This window comes from Cucurbita pepo, chromosome LG19 (assembly GCF_002806865.2).
Source record: "Cucurbita pepo subsp. pepo cultivar mu-cu-16 chromosome LG19, ASM280686v2, whole genome shotgun sequence".
Taxonomy (NCBI): Eukaryota; Viridiplantae; Streptophyta; class Magnoliopsida; order Cucurbitales; family Cucurbitaceae; genus Cucurbita; species Cucurbita pepo.
Genome location: NC_036656.1, coordinates 6626187 through 6650008, shown reverse-complemented (window position 1 = coordinate 6650008; position 23822 = coordinate 6626187). Strand labels below are relative to the sequence as shown.

At 38.0% G+C, this 23822-nt stretch overlaps 6 protein-coding genes and 1 long non-coding RNA gene across 13 annotated transcripts; 3 read left to right on the top strand and 4 right to left on the bottom strand.

The window, feature by feature from the left end:
* The first annotated feature begins 984 nt into the window (after positions 1-984).
* Positions 985-2494, top strand: LOC111781483 (DNA oxidative demethylase ALKBH2-like). 5 transcript variants are annotated; one of them, XR_002812989.1, is made up of 3 exons: positions 985-1089; positions 1255-1464; positions 2362-2494. XR_002812989.1 is itself a non-coding variant. In XM_023662103.1 (2 exons), exons 1-2 carry the CDS (start codon positions 1258-1260, stop codon positions 1812-1814), a joined length of 246 nt encoding a protein of 81 aa, XP_023517871.1. In that variant the 5' UTR covers positions 1161-1257; the 3' UTR covers positions 1815-1933. The 5 variants fall into 5 exon arrangements, 3 of the variants coding, with proteins under 3 accessions (XP_023517871.1, XP_023517870.1, XP_023517872.1); XR_002812990.1 differs by having other exon boundaries at positions 985-1099; XM_023662103.1 differs by lacking the exons at positions 985-1089; positions 2362-2494 and adding an exon at positions 1776-1933 and having other exon boundaries at positions 1161-1464.
* Positions 2033-5846, bottom strand: LOC111781482 (phosphatidylinositol/phosphatidylcholine transfer protein SFH9-like). Its single transcript, XM_023662101.1, has 11 exons — positions 5103-5846; positions 4986-5014; positions 4814-4897; positions 4677-4730; positions 4526-4603; positions 3982-4035; positions 3813-3872; positions 3642-3737; positions 3120-3221; positions 2959-3039; positions 2033-2572 (listed from the first exon to the last, which is right to left on the bottom strand). Exons 1-11 carry the CDS (start codon positions 5155-5157, stop codon positions 2261-2263), a joined length of 1005 nt encoding a protein of 334 aa, XP_023517869.1. The 5' UTR covers positions 5158-5846; the 3' UTR covers positions 2033-2260.
* Positions 5847-8366: 2520 nt separating this feature from the next.
* LOC111782131 (U-box domain-containing protein 35-like) lies at positions 8367-9960 on the top strand. Its single transcript, XM_023662932.1, has 4 exons — positions 8367-8874; positions 9202-9320; positions 9394-9503; positions 9587-9960. The coding sequence occupies exons 1-4, from the start codon at positions 8487-8489 to the stop codon at positions 9837-9839; spliced, it is 870 nt and encodes a 289-aa protein (XP_023518700.1). The 5' UTR covers positions 8367-8486; the 3' UTR covers positions 9840-9960.
* On the bottom strand, positions 9265-13384 carry LOC111782130 (serine/threonine-protein kinase D6PKL2-like). 3 transcript variants are annotated; one of them, XM_023662929.1, is made up of 5 exons: positions 12676-13384; positions 12188-12290; positions 11078-11849; positions 9860-10980; positions 9265-9780 (listed from the first exon to the last, which is right to left on the bottom strand). In XM_023662929.1, exons 3-4 carry the CDS (start codon positions 11713-11715, stop codon positions 10083-10085), a joined length of 1536 nt encoding a protein of 511 aa, XP_023518697.1. In that variant the 5' UTR covers positions 11716-11849; positions 12188-12290; positions 12676-13384; the 3' UTR covers positions 9265-9780; positions 9860-10082. The 3 variants fall into 3 exon arrangements, with proteins under 3 accessions (XP_023518697.1, XP_023518699.1, XP_023518698.1); XM_023662931.1 differs by lacking the exon at positions 12188-12290; XM_023662930.1 differs by lacking the exon at positions 12676-13384 and having other exon boundaries at positions 12058-12198.
* Positions 13385-13815: 431 nt separating this feature from the next.
* On the bottom strand, positions 13816-15688 carry LOC111781037. Its single transcript, XR_002812938.1, has 4 exons — positions 15235-15688; positions 15009-15094; positions 14657-14752; positions 13816-13988 (listed from the first exon to the last, which is right to left on the bottom strand). It is a non-coding gene; the product is annotated as an uncharacterized LOC111781037 (long non-coding RNA).
* A 48-nt stretch (positions 15689-15736) lies between these two features.
* Positions 15737-19363, bottom strand: LOC111781036 (phosphoglycolate phosphatase 2-like). Its single transcript, XM_023661435.1, has 12 exons — positions 19283-19363; positions 18563-18727; positions 18407-18474; positions 18240-18332; positions 18091-18162; positions 17283-17354; positions 17137-17196; positions 17000-17052; positions 16795-16892; positions 16613-16712; positions 16008-16111; positions 15737-15937 (listed from the first exon to the last, which is right to left on the bottom strand). The coding sequence occupies exons 2-12, from the start codon at positions 18660-18662 to the stop codon at positions 15837-15839; spliced, it is 921 nt and encodes a 306-aa protein (XP_023517203.1). The 5' UTR covers positions 18663-18727; positions 19283-19363; the 3' UTR covers positions 15737-15836.
* Positions 19364-19605: 242 nt separating this feature from the next.
* On the top strand, positions 19606-23781 carry LOC111781035 (BTB/POZ domain-containing protein At5g47800-like). Its single transcript, XM_023661434.1, has 6 exons — positions 19606-19690; positions 20017-20274; positions 20997-21108; positions 21184-21253; positions 21340-21738; positions 22388-23781. Exons 3-6 carry the CDS (start codon positions 21050-21052, stop codon positions 23654-23656), a joined length of 1797 nt encoding a protein of 598 aa, XP_023517202.1. The 5' UTR covers positions 19606-19690; positions 20017-20274; positions 20997-21049; the 3' UTR covers positions 23657-23781.
* Positions 23782-23822: the final 41 nt, after the last annotated feature.

The following is a 23822-nucleotide window of genomic DNA, read 5'->3' as shown; positions in this document are numbered from 1 at the left end:
CCTGAGTTATTAATAGAAAATTGAAAGGACAAACCATGAAATTCAGAGCATAGAGAGAAATCACAATCACAGAGCAATGTGTATTAGAACAACCAACGATCAGACAATACAGCTTACAGTACAAGACAATTTCAGCTGCTGCTAATTCCACACGACACGATGAAGAACGTCAACTATTGATAGAGTGAACGAGGCAAGCGTGGATTGATAAGCACTTCCAAAGGAGTGGCTTTCATATCAACGGCGGCATCATTTGGGCGTTGATACATCAAAGGCAAAATAAGGTGTACCATTTGGAGCCCCCCATACACATTCCGGGGCACGCTCTTCTTCCTCCCCCAAAAGGGATTAGTTCAAATTGTTGACCCTTCCCATCAAAATCTTTGTGGGTTGTCAAAATATCTTGCGTTTAAATTCAACCACATTTTTCTTTTTTTTTCTTTTCTATTTATCTGATCCGTTACAGGACATTATAGACTTATCGATATAAGCTCCCATACAAAACTAATTCATTAAACTCTTTAATTAATCAATTTGTATTCATTAACTATAGGTCTCCAATATAGACCTGTAGTTGCACTCTTATATACTGTATGACAAGTTATGTTCGTTGATATAATCATTACAAGCAACTCAATCATTTACGAGTTGTTCGTAATTACNGGCACGCCTTCCCCCGAAGTTACGGGGCTATTTTGACGAGTTTCTCAGAGAGATTGTCTCGCGCCCCTAAGTATTCTCTACCTACCCACCTGTGTCAGTTTCGTGTATAGGTAAAAGTTCGTCAAAATTAAGGAGAAATTCAAAGTTGGATCATTTTTTAAAAATTCTGAGAAACGCGTGAGTGAGTACAAAAACATGTGCCGTAATTGACCAGTAGGTATTAGGATCGGGTGGCAAGTAATTGTCAACCACCACCTAACCATGGCTCTGTTCGTCTTTTCCTCCATTCCAAAGTTGGTGGTTTTGGACCCTTCGGTGCGGCGGTGCCGGTGAGTTTTTGGAAAAGAAAAACGGATGAAAGTTATAAGAAGAACACAAATTAAGAGGGTCGTCAGAAGAGCAATCCGTCAGTGACCACCATAAGAAGTAATGTCTTGTCAGTGACGAATTTTTGGATCTTAAAATTAATTTTAGAACTAATAAATTTGAGATTTAAATTAAAATAATTTCAAAAAATGTAATTATCTTATACATTCTAATTAAATCTAATTTACTTAATATTGCAATGACGAATGCTTCTTGAGGTTCAAGGAAATGGCTGATTCAGAATCGGAGACGACGATCCCTCGTCCAATCGATATAGGGAGACGGCAGACATTGGATCTCGGAAATGGAAGCGAAATCGTCTACATTACAATGTTCGTGCCCTCCGATCAGGCTTGGACGTGGTTCGATTTCCTCAACCAACACATTCCATGGACCAGGCCGACCATTCGCGTCTCCGGTCGCTCCGTCGTTCAGGTCTTCCCCGTTTTCGATTCTGTTCTCGTTTCTGTTTGTTCTCAAACTAATTAGAACTTGAAGATTTAGTAAATTGGCCCTTGGTTTTGTTGGATGATGTTCCTTGTTTCCCGCCATTCTTAGAATTGGGGATTTACGTTCTTTCTGAAGTTTTCATAAACTTATGCAGCCTAGAGATACTTGCTACGTTGCGATCCCTGGATTGACCGCATCGACTCATATCTAGCATCTTTTCTAGAGAATTATCTTCAAACTCTCCTTCTTCGATCCTATTTTCTTTCCGAAACCTCTTATGTTCGAATCTTTGCCAGGGAGATCTTGTGGAGTACGAAGAACTTCTACATTGTTGAAATACTTTCTTATTAGTTCGAGCTTTAGAATCGTTGAAAGGCTACACTCAACGAGATTGGATGCATTCAGTCCCTAAGCGCCTAAGGGCAGAGGCAACCTGCATCAACCTTTACTTTCAGGCACGTTGTTGTTCATCAATTTTGAAGTTTATCATATGAATATCTTTCATTTTCTGGTTGTTCATGGTTCGGATAATATGAAGTGAGAAATTAAAAAATTAGTCATGAAAAGCGAACTTTATATCTGACCCGGCACATTTCAAGGTACATCGTAGATATGTTTCTTAACTGCTCTAGTGGTTAATTTCTACAAGCCTTTGGATTTACCATCATGAAACTGGGTCTGTCCATATAGAGATACAGTGTAAGGATCAGTAAAACCAGATCTTCCTTTCCACCATCTCTCCAAGGAAGGAATATGCACCATTAATGAAAGAAATTCATCACTACATTATTTCGAGTTCAATCAATGTATCAGAAAGCCCACTGCCATACTTCCGTAACTCAGATTCAATAGTTTTAGCCGCCCCTTTGCTTTTTGACACAGGCACTTGAAGATTCACATGGAAAGATCCTTTCCTAATTGGCTCAACAGCTTCAGTCATCAAGGATTGCTGCTTGATGTAGTTGTATAGCTGTTGATGAAATGGCTGGTCCAAGGAATAGCAATTTTGGCCTCCTTGATGAGCCGATGATGATCGGGACGACAATGAGCTCTCTCTTTTGCAGAAATGTGGAAGAGATGAATAATCCATTATCTACAACAAACAGAGAATCCCATTATTTGATTATTGTATGTATTCTCCCCACTTGCATTTAACATTACTTTTCCCACTCTTAATTTTCTATCGCATATATACCTTGCTTTATACACTCGGTATGACATACTATTCGACTATATTTGTAATAATTCAAGCCCACCACTAACAGATATTGTCCGCTTTGGCTCGTTACGTATCACCATCAACCTCACGGTTCTAAAAACCTTGAGGAGAAGCCCAAAAAGGCTCCAAAGAAGACTATCTGCTAGCGGTGGATTTGGGCTGTTACAATATTCTAGCTTCCATCATCAAACTCTTTTATATTAAACAAAAACATGTGGTGGTCCATTTCATTGACATTCTTTAAATAATGCAGGGCTTACCTTCAGCAGCTCATCTCTCCCACAACCTGGTAACACCTGAATTTTTCTCTTTGTCCTTTCATGTAACAGAGGCTTGACAACCTGCAGAGTATCAAAAGGATTATATGACTTTACACATCAGAAAAGTGTTCAACCAAAGATCAATCTCTTCAATGGTTTACCTTCCAACAGGATGAAAAAACGTAAGGTGCATTTACAATATAGTAAGCAGTCGTCCTTTCAGGGTAGTTCAGATCATCAATGGTTGATAAAATTGTCAATAACTGCAGGAACATAAACAGGAGCGCGGTTGAATGAACGAACGAACGACGTAGAGATTCGTCGTAAATTGCATATTTAAGGTATCAAAACACATCATAAAGTCTTCTTTCCAGTTTGCTGTAGTTTTGTTTATTATGGAGAATATGTCCTTCACCATTATGGTCTTGCTTTAAAATAATGGTCAGAAAGAAATTCCTCTAAACAATGCTTCGAATCTTTTCTTTTCCTCAAAATTGTGGGGCTGGGATTCAAACCGACAAGAATCCTCCAATTCAAGGAAAGAAAATAACTTCGTGATCTTATCGTGTGGATTTGTCGTTAATTTGGAAAAATTAGAACCACAAGAAATGGAATCAGATTTACATGGAGATATTTCACCTGTACTGGCAAATATTGGAGAAAATTGCAGGAAAAGAGAGTACCTTTACATTGCCAAGGGCTGATAGCTTCAGACCAGTCATATCTAAGATCTTCACGCAGGTGGTGATAGACCGTCCATACTTTTTTGATGCCGAAGGCTACAGCAAAAAGCGTACGTGTTAATGATACTGAATAAAGGAGGTTCGATTGAATTCCAGAATTTGGTAACTCACCAGAACAACACGATCCCGATACTCGTTGATTTGTATGTGTGACTGCACGTAGTCGTTCACCTGTGTGCAGATCAAATTTCTCACTGATTTTTGAAGTACAGATTTTCAAATTCACAAAAAGGGTCAATTATTCATATGGAATATTGACAAACTGAACCTGAATACTTACATTTGCTTTGTCTAATGTGCTAAGCCCAACGCCGATGGCAAATACAGGAAGGCCCTGACGTGAAACAGAACAAGATTCAGGTCAGCATATGATCATCTTATTAGAACAAGGCAGTCTAGAATGATAGGGAAATGTTTGTGTGAAATCATAGGTCGGTTGGGAGGAGAACAAAACATTTTTTATAAGGGTGTGGAAACCTCTACCTATCAGACTCGTTTTAAAAACCTTGAGGGAAAGCCCAAGCAAGACAATATTTGCTAGCGATGAGCTTGAACTATTATAAATGGTATCAAAACCAGATACTGGATTATATGCCAGCAAGGACGCTGGGCCTCGAAGTGGGGTGGATTGTGAAATCCCACCGGAGAATAAAACATATTTTATAAGGGTGTGGAAACCTCTCTCTAGTAGACGCGTTTTAAAATTCTTGAGGGAAAGAAGACAATATCTGCTAACGGTGGGTTTGATCCGTTACAGTTTGATTCATTGATTCAAAATATGATTGCTGGTTAATTGAGATAGACATTGATGAACAAAATCAGACCTCTTTTGAGTAACCCGAAAGTCCCACAAGCTGTGAATCTCTCACTGCTCTGTAGACATCAGCAGGAAATATTGGCTTCTGCAGACAATAAAATGATATCAACAAAAAGAATTGAGGGCCATCGCAGTGAATGAACAGTTCAAACATTTACCCTTAATATCTTGTCAATCTCATTTTCCACCCTCCATTTTAAGCAGTCCACCAGCTGAACACCAGAGGGGCTATCTTAGTAATAATGCATATGACAGTTTGATGTTTACAGAAGTTGAACAAAAACATGTTTCTAACCATTTTATGGGCTTTGCTGACATCGTATTCACGTGCCTTTAGGAAACGCTCCAGCGTTTCCGTCAAGAATCCTTGATGAAGATTCTGCAAATAAATCATTCGATGTCATTTACATGAACTAACTGCATTTTGATCTCTTAGAACTTGTTATCAGAAACAGGAGATGGCAAACCTGAAAGGATTTCTTCAATGGCTGATCAACTGCAGTGTCCCAAATAAAAAAAGAACAAAGATCAAATGAGAATTAGCGAATGAAATTGAAGCAAGAAAACAGAGTTGATGAACTGACCTTGATCCATCAAAGCTTTGAGTTTCTTGATCGCTTCCTGAGAATTGATACCCATTTCTGTTTGCAGAACTCAAAACTCAAGTACGAGAATGACGATGCTTGAATGCGACAGTCAGTGTTAGAAGAAGGGTCCGGACAAGAAAGGGAACCTAAGATCTTGCAAGTCACAATCTTTGGGGGCCAAGGTGGTGTTTAAATACTAAAGGGGTCGCACACCGACTCAACGCTTCTCCATGACTCTGTCCATCTCAAATGCTGTGGAACTGACGCAAAAGTGAGTGTCTTTTGCCTGGACTGGGAAAAGTAAAAAAGGTATGTCGGAATCTCAAATAACCCATAAAAAAATGAACCGAAGAAGAGGAAAAAGAAGGCAACATTCTGAATGGGTTCTTCGTGTTTGTTTCCAGTTTTCCCTTTCGTTTTCTTTTTTCAAGATTCTCCACTAATAAATATAGACCACAAACATTCAATCCTGGTCGTCCAACTGGTCGTTACATAAACCCTTTACCATTTGATTCCCAAACCCTGTTGCCAGTTAACTTTCATCAAAACAAAATGCCAATTCCCTTAATTGTTGGATCCTTAAGTCTGGAAAATTGATTGCTTTTGTTGAAAAATGAGTTCTTTGTGATTCTTGGATTCTCTGAGTTAATTAGGGACGTTGATTCGTGAATAATTTGTGCTTCACCTGTATTCGGGTAATGACTTCTTTGTATGTAAGTTTTGTTCGGTAGACTTTGAGACCTTTTTTAGCTCACGGTGGACCTCATAGTTTCAAGTAAGCAAAACCTTTGAGTTTCGCTATCAAACCATAATATTCTTTATAGACACTTTTATCATGTCTAGAAATCATATGCCGACACGTTTTTGCCAACCAAAAGATAGATAGAGACTACTTCAACATCTCCTATCAACCGTTTAGCCATTTTTTTCAATACCCTTTCAAAAAATGCACTGACGTTCGAGGTTCGAGGTTCGAAGATCTAAACAAGCAAAAAAAAAAAAAAAAAAAAAAAAAGTGCACATTACTTACGAAAAGGTGAACTAAGCTAATATACACAAAATATCTTTTACTTTTGAGCTCTATAAATCAAGAACGTATTTATGTTACGAACGTATTTCTGTTATGGGGTATGCTTCGAAGTGATTTTAAAATGTTTAAACCTGACTTTTACCTTATTCAAAATTATTTCAAAATATATTTTTAATTATTTAAAATAAAATTTACTGTGAGAATAATTTTGACCCTTTCAAAATCATTTTTAAATATCAATTTTTTATTATTATTTTATTGTATCATAGCAAAACAATGGGCAAACATGTAATAACTTAGATTTTTTCCTTTTTTTGTTAATAATATTTTATTATCTCTTACAATATTATATAAACTAATTTGTAAAGAGATATAATGATGATATTTAATATAGTTTCCTTTAAAGGCACTTTACTATAAATAAAAACAAACGAATTCACATATTCCATTTTCTTATGCCAAACATTAAAATAACAAAATAATAATAAATAAATAAAACTTAAAAAGTTATAGCTTTTAAAATTGAAATGTTCTTTTTACGACAAAGAAATAAAAAAATAATACAAATATGCAATAAAAAAAAATGCAATATTTAGACCTACAAAAGTAGACCGAACCGAAAGGTTCCTCTAAAGCTATATACATAACCAAGTGGTTTAGGTACACAAACACTTTTGAAAGGATTGGTAAATGAGGCCTATGAATCTCATCCATTTTTTTATAAACCCGATTAAGGGAATAATTCAATCGCTTCATATTTATAATTTTCCTTTTAATACAAAGAAATAAAAAAATAAATTAAAATTAATATATGTCAATTGGCTACATATACGTATTAAAATAAGCCAATAATTTGTTATTCCATACACAGTATTCAATAGTTGACATAAAATGAGAATATAATGGATACATCTTTTTACAATTTGTTCGTGTTATAATCTCTCTGAGCTTTCTATTTATTTATTATTATTTTTTTTTTATGAAATACATTCGTTAATAATTAAAAAAGAGTTATTCCAATATGAATTACTAAAATATTGAAATAAGATAAGATTAATAAATTTGTAAATTATTATGAATTAAATTGTCAAATATTTAGGGAAAAATAATTCAAAATTTAATTCTTTTATATATTGGGCCGGTTCAAACGATTCCTTTCCAGTTGGGCTTCACGAAAGGCCCACTTAATGGGCCGGTAGTTTCAGAATGGGCTTTTACAAATATCTTTTTTGGGCCAAGCGTATATTGTTCAACATTTTAATTTGGACCCTATTATTTAAAAAATTACAATTTAAAAATATTAATACAAAAAAGAACTTAAATTAAAGAATAATAAAGGATATATATATTAAACATTAAATCATTACATTGACTTAAAAAATATCGAAATATTAAAAACGGCAATTATTCGGATATTCCAATGGTATTGTATTTTCAAACAAGATATTAACGGTTTCATCTCACTAACAATAAACTTATTTTATTTANTTGGCACCATGTCAACTTTGACACCCACCTACACCTATGTATTCCATATATTTCCTTTTAGCTTATAAATTTTGGTACGCCACCTTATAATTAATATATATATAAAAAAAAAAACTATTTTCTAAATTATTTATTAAAAAAAAAAAAAACATTACCATATATTTTGTTTAATTAAAATGTCTTTTTCCAAGAAATAAATTAGTCTCTAAAATTTTAAATTAAAAAAATTAAATTCAAATAGCTACAGATAAAATCATTTAAATATTAAATTCAAATAACTCTTATTATTTATATTATATATAGCCATAATTCTAATACTTATTTTTCATTGTGAACAATAAAAACGATAAAAATCAGTAGTTTATTCGTAATAATTTTTTATCTGTGTTAATCTTCATTTACGGGGCTAAATTTAATTTTTGTCGTATTAAAATATAATTTTAGTAATTTTTTGACGTATTAGTTATAGTTTAGAGTCTGCCATTAAAAATATTATTTTGGTTGATTATATTGGTAACTATTTGTGCGATGTTTTAATCAATTAAATTATATTTAAAATATTTAACTTGGATCTGTCTCGAACTCGTGAATTCAAATTCTCGAGATTCGTTGCTCTAAAAGAAATTAATTCGAATATTTTTAATTATTTTAGTTTAATGATTATATAGGATGAAGATATTAAGTTGAATAATATAATATAGGTGGAGGGGACCGTACCGAAAAAGTCAAAGCAAAGAAATTAACCGAACTCCTCATTTATATTTAAACATTGCTCGAAGCAGTTGGAAAACTGCAACAAACAGCGGAAACTGCTTTCTTCTTCCCCAAATCAATCAAACCACAATACCTAGTTTTCATCTGCCATGTCGGCGTTGCCATCTCCGGCGGAGGCCGGTAATATTCACGGCGATGATGGGTTCGGAAGCGAGTTCAGGACTTACAGGTACAGCAGCAGCACAAGCGAGATAGAGGAAGAGGATTCAGCTCAGACATTTGAAATCAAAAGGCAAACGGTATCGGCGGCGGCGGCGGCGGGGGCAGGGTTGGAGAGCATTAGGGAAGATTACAGCCGTGGGTGTTCGTTCTCGTCGGATGCTCTGAAATGGGAGGATTGTGTTTATGTTGGAGTGGGGAAAAGCGATTCTAGTAATGAAGCGCTTCAGTGGACTCTCAAGAACGCCATTACAAGCTCTACCACTGTTGTCTATCTCTTACATGTCTTCCCTGAGACACGTTACATTCCCAGCCCATGTAATTTCTCAGCTCTACCACTGTTGTCTATCTCTTACATGTCTTCCCTGAGACACGTTACATTCCCAGCCCATGTAATTTCTCAGCTCTCATGTTTTTTTTTTATAGCTTTCTCTGTCGAGGATGGTTGTTGGGAGTAAGTCCATGTTGACTAATTTAGGGGATAATCATTGGTTTATAAGTGAGGAATACTATTGTTGGGAAGACCAAAGCAAAGCCACGAGAGCTTATGCTCAAAGAAGACAATATCATATCATTGTGGAGAGTCGTAATTCCTAACATTGTCTCCTTTAATGTGTGTTGTGTGTGTTGTTTCTGTGATGACAGTGGGAAAGATTCCAGTTAATCAGGTGAGTAAACAACAAGTGGCTATCCATGTAGCTCAAGAAGAAAGCAAAAGGAAGGATTTTCTTCAGAATTTCATTGATTCTTGTTCATTGGCTAAGGTACACAACAGAAAAGAATGCCCCCTTTTTGCTAATCTAATGAATATGTGCCTTACACTTCTGAATGGAACAGGTTAAGGCAGACACTGTGCTGATTGAGAGTGACATGGTAGCAAGGGCCATTTTGGATGTTATACCAATTCTCAACATAAGGAAGCTAGTCCTTGGAGCCAACAAATCCAGGTACATTTGCAAAAACTCATCCATTACGTTAGGAATCACGAACCTCCACACTAGTATAATATTGTCCACTTTAAAACCATCAGGAAGTTGAGATCTCGAGGGGGAAGTGGAATCGCTAACGAGATACTTCAGAAAGCTCCTGAATTTTGTGAGGTTAAGGTTGTTTGTGAAGGGAAAGAAACAAGCCAACTGGGTGGATTGCCCTCTCCTATCTCTTCGCCTCGCTACCAAGATGATAGCTCCAAGGATAATGATCCTAATTCCACCATTACTGTAGCTGAAGAACAACGAAACAGTTCAGTTTCTTGCATGTGTTTTAAAACTAAGTTTGTATGAGGAACATGAACATCGATTACCTTAGCAGCTTTCTTGTCTTGTCCCTAAAGGATCAAAGTTTGTGTTTTGATTTTTGTGTAAATGAACTTTTATGGGAAGAGTCAAAATAATCCATTCATTACTTGATGAGCAACATTAATTTGAAACTGTCAACAGACAAGAACAGACTTGCAGTTCTTCATGATCTATCAATATGATTCCTCCTCATTCCTCCTCATTCTGCCATACACTGAATGTTTCTCCCTAAAAGAAATCGAACTCGAGATAGTTATCGGATGCTTTTTTATCTGCTGCAGCAGCTGCAATAGCAACGGCCTTTAAACTGGTCGATGCCACTGTGTGTGCGTGTGCGTGTGCGTGTGGTATTCTCTCAATCTCAACCGGCTTTGGGATTTCAGGAGGAGTAGCACAACGTATTAATGCCCAGTTCACACCTTCAAAAAAAGGATGCTGCTTGATCTCAGTTGCTCCACGTTCATTACCCAATCTTTGTTCTGGTTTCTTTACTAGCAATCCTCTTATGAGATCCTTTGCAGCAAAACTCACAACTGGTGCATCAGGAAACCGAAGTGGCTGACCGACAATGTTGAACAACGTAGCTCGATTTCCAGACCCCTTAAAAGGAGTTTTACCAAATAGTAGCTCATATAGAAAAATACCAAAAGTCCACCAATCCACAGCACTTCCATGGCCTTCCCCCTTGATGATCTCAGGTGCCAAGTACTCATGAGTACCAACGAAAGACATGGATCGAGCATCAGTTGGCTCTGCAATGAGCTCTGGCAATGGACTGACCTGATTCCCCATTTCAATTTTTGGTTTCCGATCCTTCTTCAACTTACTCGAAAAGAGGCGAGGTGCGAAGCAGGTCGTAGGAACCACACAAGATGGTTGGATGCAGGATGGCTCAATGCAAGCAGGCTGCACGCAGTAGCCTGTGTTCTTTCTTAAAGCCTCAGACTCTGCAGAGAGGTTTTTAACAAGAGTTGGACTAACAGCACAACGGAGAGATAGATCAAAATCTGAAAGCATTATGTGTCCATCTTCCCTCACGAGAATATTCTCTGGCTTAAGATCACGGTACACAATCCCAAGCATGTGCAGATACTCCAGTGCAAGAAGAACCTCTGCTACATAGAATCTGCATTATCAAACATACACAAAAAAATCAGTATCATTGTCAACATATATATGCAAATATGGCTAAATCAGAGACAGCACATGTTAGTTCAACATACTTCACTGCATGCTCAGGAAAATGCTTCCCTGGTTGCCTCTGTCTTAGAGTGTGCAAGTCTCCTCCAAGGCAGAACTCCATCACCAAGCATGAGAATTTCTCTGTCTCAAAGTGAGTGTATAATGTTGGAAGGAAAGGGTGATCAAGGGATTGAAGTATTTCTCTTTCGGTTTGCGCCCGAAGCGATTTTTTACGACTGGCTAAAGTATTTTTATCCATAACCTTCATTGCAAAATGACATTTTGTTCCTCTTAACTCAGAGAGATAGACACTCCCAATATCCCCACAACCCAACTTCTTCAAAAGTCTAAAATGGCTTAATCCCATCGCCCCATCTTTGGCACGAACAACTTGAATGGCCTCCCATTTCAAATCATTTGCTTTATGAGGTTTACTGATACTACTACTAAAACTACTGCAAGAGCTCTCCTCACTTATATCACTGCTCGTGCTCCCTCTACATATACTGCTCTTTACACTCCCGTATTCTGATGTTTTCTTCTCTTGATCTACTGAGCTTCTAGCTTCATTGTGAGGGGAATCTACTTCAGTTGATGTTTGTTTCCCATTAGCCATTGCACCATTGGCTGTTTTTTGTGGCGGATTTGAGGAAGCTTTGGGACCAGCAATTGAGGCCATAAGGCTACGAAACAATCTTAGAACCAATCAAAGTGAAAGGGTCCATTCCTCAGCAGCTGTTCTTCGGACCAATCTATCTTCCATCACCAGCCCATCCGAAATCTCCTTCCAGCCCACCAAAAGCAACGATTGATCTATGAAAAATCATGAAAAATGAATTAAATGAAGCGGATGCGTTACGAAATAGATGAAATGACCACGAAATAGACAATTGCAATGCAGTAAGTTCCTGGGTACAATTTCAACTAGTCTAAACTGAAACAAAATTACAAAACGAACTCTAAAAACATGATGGACGACTAATATGAACATAAAAGAGGCAAAAAGGCAGATCTTTCTCACAGAACCACAGTTTTCAGAGAAATCCCATCACAGATCCAAAGCAAGGTCGCGACCCAGATGCGAGAAACAGAACCAGAAGATAAGGCAATGCAAAAAGGAACCAAAAGGGAAGAGAAGCCGAAAAGTATACCAAAAAACAAATAATAATAACAGGGGACTGGAATTGAGCGCCTTTGCTTTTCTCGGCAGCGTAAAAGGAGTGCTGAAGAAAGATGTCTCCGAATAGCTCAGTCCTGGGCGATACGAGAGTGAGTGAGTGAGTGAGAGAGTAACAAAAATGGATTTAGCTGTGGTTCTAGTGGATTATAAGGAGAGGTGGAGATAGGGTGAGCGGTCAAACAATTCTTCCGAGGTCCCGCACTGTCTATCACGCCTTTATACAATACAAAATCCTTCATTTTCAAGTTCACTAACAGAGTACTTTCTCTTTCCTTTCACTCCCCATGTAACCATTTTTCCACCATTAAAAAACTCACATAATTTTTATCGTCTGGTTGATATATTTAAACAAACCCACTTGAAAAAATGGTATTTTTCAGCTGGAATTAAATCAAAGGAATCACTTCAGGTAGGAGATGAAGTATATTTCTCCATAAAATATAGATTTGGGAAACTTACTTTTGTTGATTTCTCGAATTTATTCATCATGATTTCAACAAAGAGTAGTTGTTTGCCTCCAAAACCAAGTCGGGCTGCGTTGGAAAACTCTGATTTGACTCAGAAAATGAGGGCATTAGTCCAAAATTCCTGCAAGCTTTTCCCCTTGTGCCTGCTTACAGGGGCAAATTGCATAATCGGAATTGTACAATCATAATTAGTCTAACAACATTAATTAATTCAAAAAACATGCTTCCCTCTTTATTTAAGGTAATATAATTATGCATGTCCCTGTCAACATTATTGGACTGGTTTTGATGAATTCTCACTCGAATTTTAGGCAGAAATATATTTATTAATGTAAAGTGGGAAAGCATTAAAATGGTTTATATACTTTCAATCTAATCATGTAACACAGCTAAAAAGGGACAACATATCAACTTTTGATGCCCACTTCCGTTTGTTTCTTCTTGGTCGTGGACAGCGTTACCGATTCAAGTCACATTTCAGTCCCACTGAAAATCACATTGGACGCAAAAAGGAAAACTTATTAGTGGGGTTTGACTTCACCTGACCAAGTTCTAATCTTCATCTTAACTAAAGCTTCCGTACTTTGGCAATGGAACAACTTCTCTCTTGGCAGTTTCCTTTCATGAGCATAGTTTTCAATTGAGCTAAATTGAAGAAAAATAAAGGTTAATTGTAACGACTCAGATCCACCGCTAGCAGATATTGTTCTATTTGGGCTTTCTCTTCAGAGCTTCCCCTCAAGGCAAATATTGTTCTCTTTGGGCTTTTCCTTTCGAGCTTCCCCTCAAGGCTTTAAAACGCGTCTACTAGGGGAAGGTTTCCACACACTTATAAACCAGGGCTTTAAAACGCGTCTACTAGGGGAAGGTTTCCACACACTTATAAATGGTGGTTTGTTCTCCTCTCCAACCAATGTGGGACATCACAATCCACCCCCTTCGAGGCCCAGCGTCCTCGTTGACACTCTTTCGTTCCTTCAATCGATGTGGGACCACCCCAAATCCACCCCTTTGGGGCCTAGCATCCTTACTAGCACACCGCCTCGTGTCTACTCCCTTTCGAGGAACAACGAGAAGGCTGACACATCGTCCGGAACCTAGCTCTAATACCATTTGTAACAACTCAGATCCAAAGAATGTGAGACATCACACTGATCTTAATTCAATAATTCTTACCTGGTAACTTATATTTTTAATACCTACTGGAAGTGTCTTCTGAACTCTACATAATGAGTCCCAGTGGCTTTGAACCAATCAAATCGAAAGCTTTGGCATCCGACTGCTTATGCACTCCTTTCTTCGTATCTGTGCCAATTTATTACAAAATGAACATTGTTTTTAGCAATTGGAATTCAAATTCACATATAATTAAACAAAGTTATAAGAATCACACAGCTCCATGCTTAGAGGTGCGAGCTGTTCAGCCTGTCCCACGTGCTTACCCTGGTTAATAAAGAAATTGAATCTATGTTTTAAAAAATGGCAATGGAATAATGCTTTCACCTCTTTGGATATGCTCAAAGGCTACACTACCCGAAGGGTTATTAAAATTTGAAAGAGGGGGCAATGGCGGGCTGTGACTTATATTTCTTTTGTTTGTATTGTTTAGTTTAATATTAACTATTATGGTTTCATCAGAATGATATTCTATTAATACACTTTTCACTTCTGAATTCTGACCAATAATAATTATAACTATTGTTATTAATTTGTGCAAATAAATGCACTCATCATGTTCATGTTCAAATAAATAAAGGATAGAATTTCAGTTTCACCTTTAAATATATGCTTCTATCCAATTGGATCAAACTTTAGAAAGCTTTTGCATTACAAAATGAAGTGGGCATCTTTTGTTGGAAAGGAAGTAATAAGAAATGGAGGCTAAAGGTAGTGGGACAGCCATATGAATCAAAAGAGCTTAAAGCTTTTAAATGTATTTCATAGGTTAAGGAAAAGGCTATAAAATTACTTACACATGTTTGGGTTGCTTGAGCCCTTACGTTCACGGGCTCCACTCATAAGCCCACCCTGAAGCCTTTCATCTACTTCTTTTGCACCATCAACCTATCCTGGGAATGCACAAGCGGAGGCCAATCAGCTCCAAACTCGCTTCATTAAAAGGGGATTTGACCAAGTTTTGTATGTTTGTATTGCTTTTCTCGACTTGTATTCAAAATTGGGTTTTGAAAAAGCAGCTCGACATTTGTTTAGTACGAGGAAAGATGTAACGAAAGTCTATGAAGATTACTCATCAAAACCAATGGAGACCCAGAATTGTTTTCATCCAAAGTTGGTAAGAATGAAGATTGTATAATTGTATCGTACCTTGAAATTGTATTTGAGGAGAGTACTGGATCGCCAAAACCCATGAAATCCAGCTAGCTGCAGCTCTTTAAGGATTCCTTCGTTGCCTTGAAGGGTTAAAAATGTGAGGTGTAAAGAGATTACTCACTAAAACCAATGCAGACCCAAGATTATTTATATGCAAAATTTAGTAAGAATGATGAACACATGAAGAAAATCATTAAAAACGTGTATAGTTGTATCATACCTTGAAGTTGCGAGAGGAAGATATATGCTGTTAGTCTCGACAGTTCTCAACTTACTGGATCACCAAGAACCATGGATCACGCTAGCTGAGCTTTCTATGATTCCTTCTTCGCCTTGAACGGTTAAAAAGTTTGACGTAGAAGGAGTGTTGAGGATTGTGGGGGTAATCCTACGTTCGCTAATTTAGGGAATAATAAACACATCTCCATTGGTACAATACTTTTTGAAAGTCCAAAGCAAAACCATGCTCTTTAATTTAGCTATGTTAATAGAATCCTTGTGTCGAACAAAACACCGAAAGAAGAATGGGACAATTTTTCTTATTGGGGGCCAGAGTCCTTGCTGTCACACTGTCCGATACGTAGGTATCCGATATCAACTCTAACAGCCCAAAACAACCATTAGCAGATATTATCCGTTTTGACCCATTACGTATCAGCATCAGCACAATTTTCGTTAAGATCAAGTTCATTGGATGATTTTGGTATTAACAAAGAAATAAATATAGAATTTTCATATCTAGGATTTAGTGAAAGAATGTTGAATACAATTAAAAAAATATTAATAGACCAAAAACTATTCACTCAACCAGCAAAAATATGGTCATGGCCCCAATAATCCCAACAAGTCAGACACCTTGGCTGTGTAGTAATCTGGTTGAATATCATTGGAAGGGTCTTGAAGACTGGATTGAGTAGTCACCCCTGCCATAGTTGTGATACTCATCAATTAGCTCCATTGACAAAGAATGGGACAGAAATTCAGATTCCAAACCTGAAAAAACAAGAAGCGTTTTGCAGCCTGTGCTATTGCCAAATAGAATGTCTGTGTCCAGTCTATCACCCACCATACACATTTTAGAGCAACCAAACTCAAATCTGAAAACCAAAACAGTCAATGGATCGATCACATATAATCATATTTCCTAAGTTATTTAGCTTAAAATCGAATCGATCGGACAATCGAGTCGTGGACTATCGTTATCACAAACCGGTTACACTAATTGAGATTTAGGGTATTGATTTGTCCTCTTTGGACTTGTCCTTCAAGGGCTTCCCTTAAAGGTTTTAAAACGCGTCTACTGGAGAGAGTTTTCTACACCTTTATAAGGAATGTTTCATTCACTTCTTCGACCGATGTGGGTCATAATCTACCCCCTTGGAGCCAGCGTCCTCGCTGGCACACTGTCCGGTGTCTACTCTGATACTATTTGTAACAGCTTAAGTCCACCGCTAATAGATATTGTCCGTTTTGGTCCATTACGTATCGCCTCGGCCTCACGATTTTTTAACTTTCTAATGGGAAGAAGTTACCACGTCCTTATAAAAAATGCTAACCGACTGACATCACATGACAAGACACAGTTTATATTTCCTTACTTTTTCAATAAACAGTCCATCATGAATGTTGATGGTTTACCAACCACAATGGGCTCCCTTTCGCATGATCCACAAACTGCAGCGACCATGCAACCAGCACCTAAAGCAAGAAATTAATAAAGTACATGAGCCAACCAATGTGAAATAGCACTTCTTCAATCAAGTTCTTGACAGAAATGAACCAGGGGTTGCTTGTGATTCAGTAAAATGCCCCACTGCATCACGATTAGTAGCAATAAACAGGCATCCCGGGTTCTCACGAATGCAAAGCGTAGCGTACCTGATGATGCCATTTATGTGAAACTGATAGCAAAAAGGAAGAAACTGCAGTAATTAATAATTGAGTGCATATTGAAGCCAACAAGAAGAAGATAAGAAGTTTCTTACTGAAGCTTGTAATAATTAATACACCGATCTAATCCAACCACAACTGCTCCAACCTGTTCAATCACAATGGCAGATAAAATCATGTGTAGAAAGTAGAAGCAAGAGCTCGTTAAAGTATGGCCAATATGTCATGTTACACTCTTGTCCTGCTCAATTGGGCAGTCTAGATAAACATCTGCAGTCTTTTTGGCATCTTCCTGCACAAACATAGACCACGTATGAGGTAAGCTACAGCGCCCATTGAGCATTACTCAGAAAGACCCACATAACGTTATCTACTTACAGGACCACCAAGACCTGTGAATCCTGCTAGCTGAAGCTCTTCTACGATACCTTCTTCGCCCATCACATAAACCTGCACAGAAAAACAAAGAGAGCTGAGGGTATGTAGCGGTTTAAAAGTGTTTTTCAGAGTACAGATTAAATGTGATTTGAGCATGACAAAGGTGATTTTAGTCCTACTAAAATCACTCCAAATATGTCTTAAAACTAATTGACCACGAACGAGACACATAAAACGTGACAGCAGCTACTCCTACGACACTCGGGCTTCCTTTTGTCGCATACTCAAAGGGTTGAAGGGAGATGGTAAACTATTTGGAAGGCCAACTTGATCCTCTTCCTCATAAATCCCATCCCAGGTGAGGGAACCATAAGAAATTCGCCGACTTCAACTATGGTGAGGTCCCATATCGATCCTTTCTTAATAGGGTGTAGAAACCTCTCTCTAGTAGACGCATTTTAAAACCGTGAGATTAACGACGATACGTAACGAGGCAAAGCAGACAATATCTACTAGTGATGAGCTTGGATTGATATAACTACCCTCTATGTACAATCCATATTAGATTTTACCAACTGCCCCTCAAAACTCGAGAGGGAATAAGAAATCTCGAAGGATTGAAATCATGCATTGGTGAAATGAATTCATTAAACATGATCAATAAGACTTCTCTCGAACACAATTTTAGCTATTGCAATCAAATCAACAAATAAGGAATACAGAGTTTGACAAGTTTGAAACAAAAAGTTTTCCACCCACCAACAGCTTTAAGACATCATTCTTTTTGGATAAATAATACAAGACAAACCTTCTTTTCAGGAGAGAAATTATTGACTTTCAAGAACATGGCAGCTGCAAAAGAGGAAGAAAGTATTTCATCCTACAAAAGAAGCCATGGCGACAACAGTTTAGCTAAGAAAAGTCGTTTCGTCTGAAGTTCTAATAGACGAAACTGACCTCTGAAACAGAGATTCCAAGAGATTGGAACTTCTTTACATATTGCCTCCTTGATTTCGACGAGTTATTGGTGACAAAAACCAATTTCTTCCCCTACAAATGGACGACGGTTGTAATCGGAAACAAGAATTCATGGCTCTGATAACAATAAGATCATGAAAGTGTACCTTAGACCTAAGCATTTCAAGCGTATCAGCGACGCCATCAATCAGCTTATTGGCCTTCCATATAACACCTAACCCATAAAGAAACGTGAAATCGAGGAAACATTCAACGATGAAGGACCAGAAATCGAAAATGGCGAAAAGGGAAACGGAGAATACCGTCACAGTCGAAGAGAAAGGCCTCGACGGAATCGATCAGATCGTGAGCATTGCCGGAGGAAAGCAACTGGGGTTCGGAGGTTCGTTTGACTGAGCTCATACTTCCCGCCGGATAATAGGCTCCGGACAGCGGACGAAAGAATAAGAGAAATTGTTAATCCTAATCTGAAAAGATTTGTTAACGTAATTAACTGTATTTTGGGGAAAAAGAATTGTAACCGTTGCTTACGTCACCCGCATAAGTGAAATTTAATATTTTTTGGTTTGAAACTTTGACCTTGACCATCATGAATCGGTCGAAGTGGATCATATCTACTAGCCGTGGGATTTGACTCTTACAAATATTATTAAATTCAGTAACCGGATAGTGCGAGGCACTAGTAGAAATATGGCTAGACCCCCTCTCAATAGTAGACTAAACCGTGAGGCTGATTAGACCTCCTTTCTTCATAATAGACTAAAATAATGAATAACATACATAATAGGTCCAAACGAACAATATCTACTAGTGATAAATTTGCGCTCTGTTAACCTTTGTTCAGTGGAATGCAATAAATTAAAATTTAAACTTAATATATATATATATATATATAAGTAACTCTTTGTTTTATTGGATATATATATATTTTTTTAAATTCAATATTATAAAAACTATCACAAATAAAATATGTACCAGAAAAACCGCGAAAGTAAAAGTAGAAACGGTGGGTCATGAACAACCTGAATACCATTCGAATTGGGCAAGCTTCCATGATTTTGAGCAATCAAATCAATGATGAAATTGTAAGAAAGACGATGAAAAGGATTCATTCTGCACGAAGCTACTGCTCGGATCGGAAGTGAATGCCGCCGCCGGAAAATGCTCGGCAGCGGCAGTGGAGCGGCAGTCCCGCTCGCGCATGGAGAAATTAGGCGACACAAGTTGAAAGAAAGAAGAGAGTTGTCTGCGATTAGCCACCGAAACCACCAACAAAAAGAAGAGTGATACAGCCGGCGACACGTGGCCGACATGCAGATCGAGAAGAACCAACCAACAATCGATGGAAGAAAAATCAGCGGAGTTAGTGGGGGGAATCATGATGAAGGCTGCCATTGGCAATCTTTGAATCTCGAGAATCACACAGACCAGTAAAGCCTCCTTTCCTCCTCTTAGCTATTCAGCATTAAACCCTAGCTTTAACCCCACCTCTGAAATCCTCACTTTATAATCTTTGGTGAACTTTTCATACATCAACCATTTCTTTAATATTCATTTGGAACTACTGAATGTTTATATGAAAATTTTCAGTGCCTATCAATTTACTCGTTCTTGATTATGAATGATTTATTTGGGTATTCAATCATAGATTACAACACCATTTTGTCAAAAGTCTGCCTGCTTCAACTTTTCCATTACATTTCTATTCTGTATATCTTCAAGCGGTTATGATAGCGTTGCTTTTGATTATTATTAGGTTTGACTAATCAGGAGATTCAAACCCCATGTCCCTCTGCTTGTCCCCATGCACTCAAGACCCATTTGCCTTTATTTGGCGTGCTTCACCAGTAGATTTTTAACAACCATTTGCCTTTATTTGAAGCTTCTCGTCTTCTTAACATATGGCGCTGTGTGGTTGAATCTGAATCAGAGAAGCTTCTTCTGTTGTTTCATTCGATCAGTTGGGGCTTTGTTTGGTGCTCTGCAGCTGTTTTCCCGTTTCCCTCTTTTTCTGGTAAATTTTCTCATCTCTTCTTCTTACCGGATTTGGTTTGTGCCGAAACGCATGAATTTAGTTCAGTTATAGGGATAATTTTGTCGACTTGTGAAATAAAGTAAATGGGTTTTTGACTTGTGGAAAACAAACAAAACCCATTTACTTTAATAAGAAATATCCTCAATGAATCTTCAATTAAGCTGAGATCCCTTCCATTTTTCCTCTGTTCGACATAGAAGGATTCTTTTAGTTTCACCATGCTTGGCGTGGACGTTTTCAGAATGCTTCCAATTGAATATGGACAAGAGGAATAAATCAAACACCTTGTCGAGAATCCATCAAATCAACACTGGAAAGAAAGGAAAAGAAAAACATGCACTTACAACGCGCATATTCCTTATATGACTGTGTTTCTCTTTGAGAGAAGAACCTCAGAGAACTTTTCCGGAATAGCATTTTCAATTCGTTTTAGTTTCTGTTTTTCATTGATGGATTTCTTGAAATCCCATGTTTTGTTTCCTTTTTTACTTAATGCTATCTAACATTTCTGTACATGTCAATGAATCTGGTTGGGTTAGAACAGTTTAGAAAATATACAGATCATCCTATTCAATTATTCTATACGTTTTGTACTGTAGAGCACAAACAGCTGCAATAGCATGCTGTTGGAGGCTGTTCTTTTTAATTATACCTCATTCAGCCAACGAGTTGAGAATAATATAGCTTTTTGTATATTGAAGGGGCTCCTCAGTTGGATACTGCAGACCGATGAAAAGAGAAGGCAATTCTTGAAATGAAGTTTATGAAATTGGGAACCAGGCCTGACTCCTTCTACACAGAAGCTGCTACCAGGTATCATTTCAGAATCACTCTCCAAAAACCAACCCTGAAACCTGGTTGACCAAACATGTATGAATAACACTGCAGGACGGTCATTTCCAATGTCCCAGGCAATATTGTTATACGCATCGACAATGTCAGTTACCTTCTCCACAAGGTAGGGCCTTGACATTGGTCTATTTCTTGACAGTTTTGTTAACAGTTATGAAACAAGTATGAATAACACTGCTGTTTTGTTAACAGTTTCAGCTTCTCCCGAAGTGTGGTCTCTTGCAGCATCTCTGCCCTGACATGGGTGATTCTAACATTGCCACTATTGAGCTTCATGACGTTCCAGGAGGTGCAGAAGCTTTTGAGCTGTGTGCAAAGTTTTGTTATGGAATGACCATTAATATCAGTGCTCATAATCTCGTACTCGCACTCTGTGCTGCTAAGTTCCTCCGCATGACTGAAGCAGTGGAGAAGGGAAATCTTGTTCTGAAGCTCGAGGCCTTTCTCCACTCGTGCATTCTTGTTGGCTGGAAGGATTCCATTGTTACCCTACAAAACACAGTGAAGTTACCTGACTGGTCCGAGAATCTTGGAATTGTCAGAAAGTGCATTGATTCAATCGTTGAGAAAATTCTAACGCCACATTCCAAGGTTAGTCAGACTTCTTACTTTCTTAATATTAAAGTAGCATTAATCCAAAAATTTGAGATTATTGAATGTGAGATCCCACGTCAGTTAGAGAGGGGAATGAAACATTCCTTATGAAGTAAGGGTGTGGAAACCTCTTCTTAGTAGACATGTTTTAAAAACCTTGAGAGGAGGCCGGAAGGGATAGCTCAAAGAGGACAATATCGGTTAGCGGTGGGTTTGGGCTGTTACAAATTAGAGCCAGACATCGGGCGGTGTGCCAGCGAGGACGTTGGGTCCCCAAGGGGGTGGATTGTGTGAGATCCTACATCGGTTGGAGAGGGGAACGAAGCATTCCTTATAAATTAAGGGTGTGGAACCTCTTCCTAGTAGACGTGTTTTAAAAACTTTCGGCAAACCCCAAAGAAGACAATATTTGCTAGCGAGGAATTGGGTGGTTATATTGAATTAGTACAAATTCAACCATTAGTTTCGTCTTAATGCTTCCTTCACACGTGATCTCGTTCGTTAATTCATTGAGAAGTTCAAGAATTGGTATTCAGACTCTTGAGATTAAAATTTTTAAATGGGATAGGAATAGACGAGACACAAACTGGTTCTAGGAACCATTGTTCTTGGAATTTAGCTACTGAGCTAAGACGATTCCTTGCAGGTATCATGGTCCTACACTTATACAAGACCAGGTTACACAAAAAAGAACAATCAAAGTGTCCCAAAAGATTGGTGGACTGAGGATTTATCAGATCTTGACATTGAATTGTTCCGTTGCATAATTTTGGCTGTTAGATCCACATACATTCTACCGCCACAACTTATTGGAGAAGCCCTGCATGTCTATGCCTGTCGTTGGCTACCTGACACCAGTAAGGCCAAGCCCTCAGAGAACAAGATTACTCAAAGCAAAGAAGATCTGGAAAACAGTCGACAAATTCTTGAAAAAATAGTCAGTATGATCCCTTCAGATCGGGGATCGGTTTCAGTTGGCTTCTTGCTCAGGCTCCTTAACATGTCAAACTATCTAGCTGTGTCATCGACGACAAAAAGTGAAATAATTAGAAGATCAAGTCTGCAATTTGAGGAAGCAAGAGTTAGTGACTTGCTCTTTCCTTCACAGTCAACCTCCAGTGCACACTTCTACGATGTCGACTCGGTTGTGGCGGTGTTGGAATGTCTTCGAGCTCTGTGGCGGAGGCAATACTCAGGGGCTGCAGAAAACACTCATTTCTTGACATACGTTAGAAAGGTGGGGAAGCTCATCGATTCATACCTTCGGGTGGTTGTGATGGATATCAATATGCCTGTACCTAAAGTGATACAACTTGCTGAAGCCCTACCAGATATTGCTCGCCCCAACCACGACGATCTCTACAAGGCAATAAACATGTATCTCAAGGAACACCCTGACATAAGCAAGGCAGATAAGAAGCGCCTTTGTCAAATTCTTGACTGCCAAAAGTTATCATCAGAAGTCCGTGCACATGCTGTAAAGAACGAGCGACTACCTTTAAGAACTGTGGTGCAGGTGCTGTTCTTTGATCAAGAGAAAGGCTCAAAGGTAACAAGCTTCACACCCACAGCAAAACAGCTGATTTCTGTCGAAAAACAGGCGGCAGTCACCAGTGACGACAATCATGGTAAGCTAAAACCAGAGCTCGACAACGGCATCGGCATCGGCATCGATAGAGAAGTAAGAGAAAGAAAGGCCTTGTCTGAAAGCAGTGAGAGGGATGAACATAGAACAAAAAGAGCAGCAGATGTGAAGCTGCCAGTTGAGAGGGAAAGGAAAGATGACAGATCAGAATTTGATGTGAAGTCAGTGAAGAGTAACAAAATCAAGGAACTCAAGTCAGATTCTAAGAGGATGGTATCAAAGGGAAGCAGATCAGATCATGGTGGTGAACAAAGACAGATCAAAAGATGAAGGCAAACCCTGTTCTTTTGGAACCTGTTTATTTATGTTTTCATAGCTATGATATTGGGACCTCTCTTTGTCAATTGATCAATTGCCAATTTTCTATCTATTAAACACTAATTATGTTAATATAATTTTTATTTATTTAAATAATAAAAAAAATTATCTTAGTTGA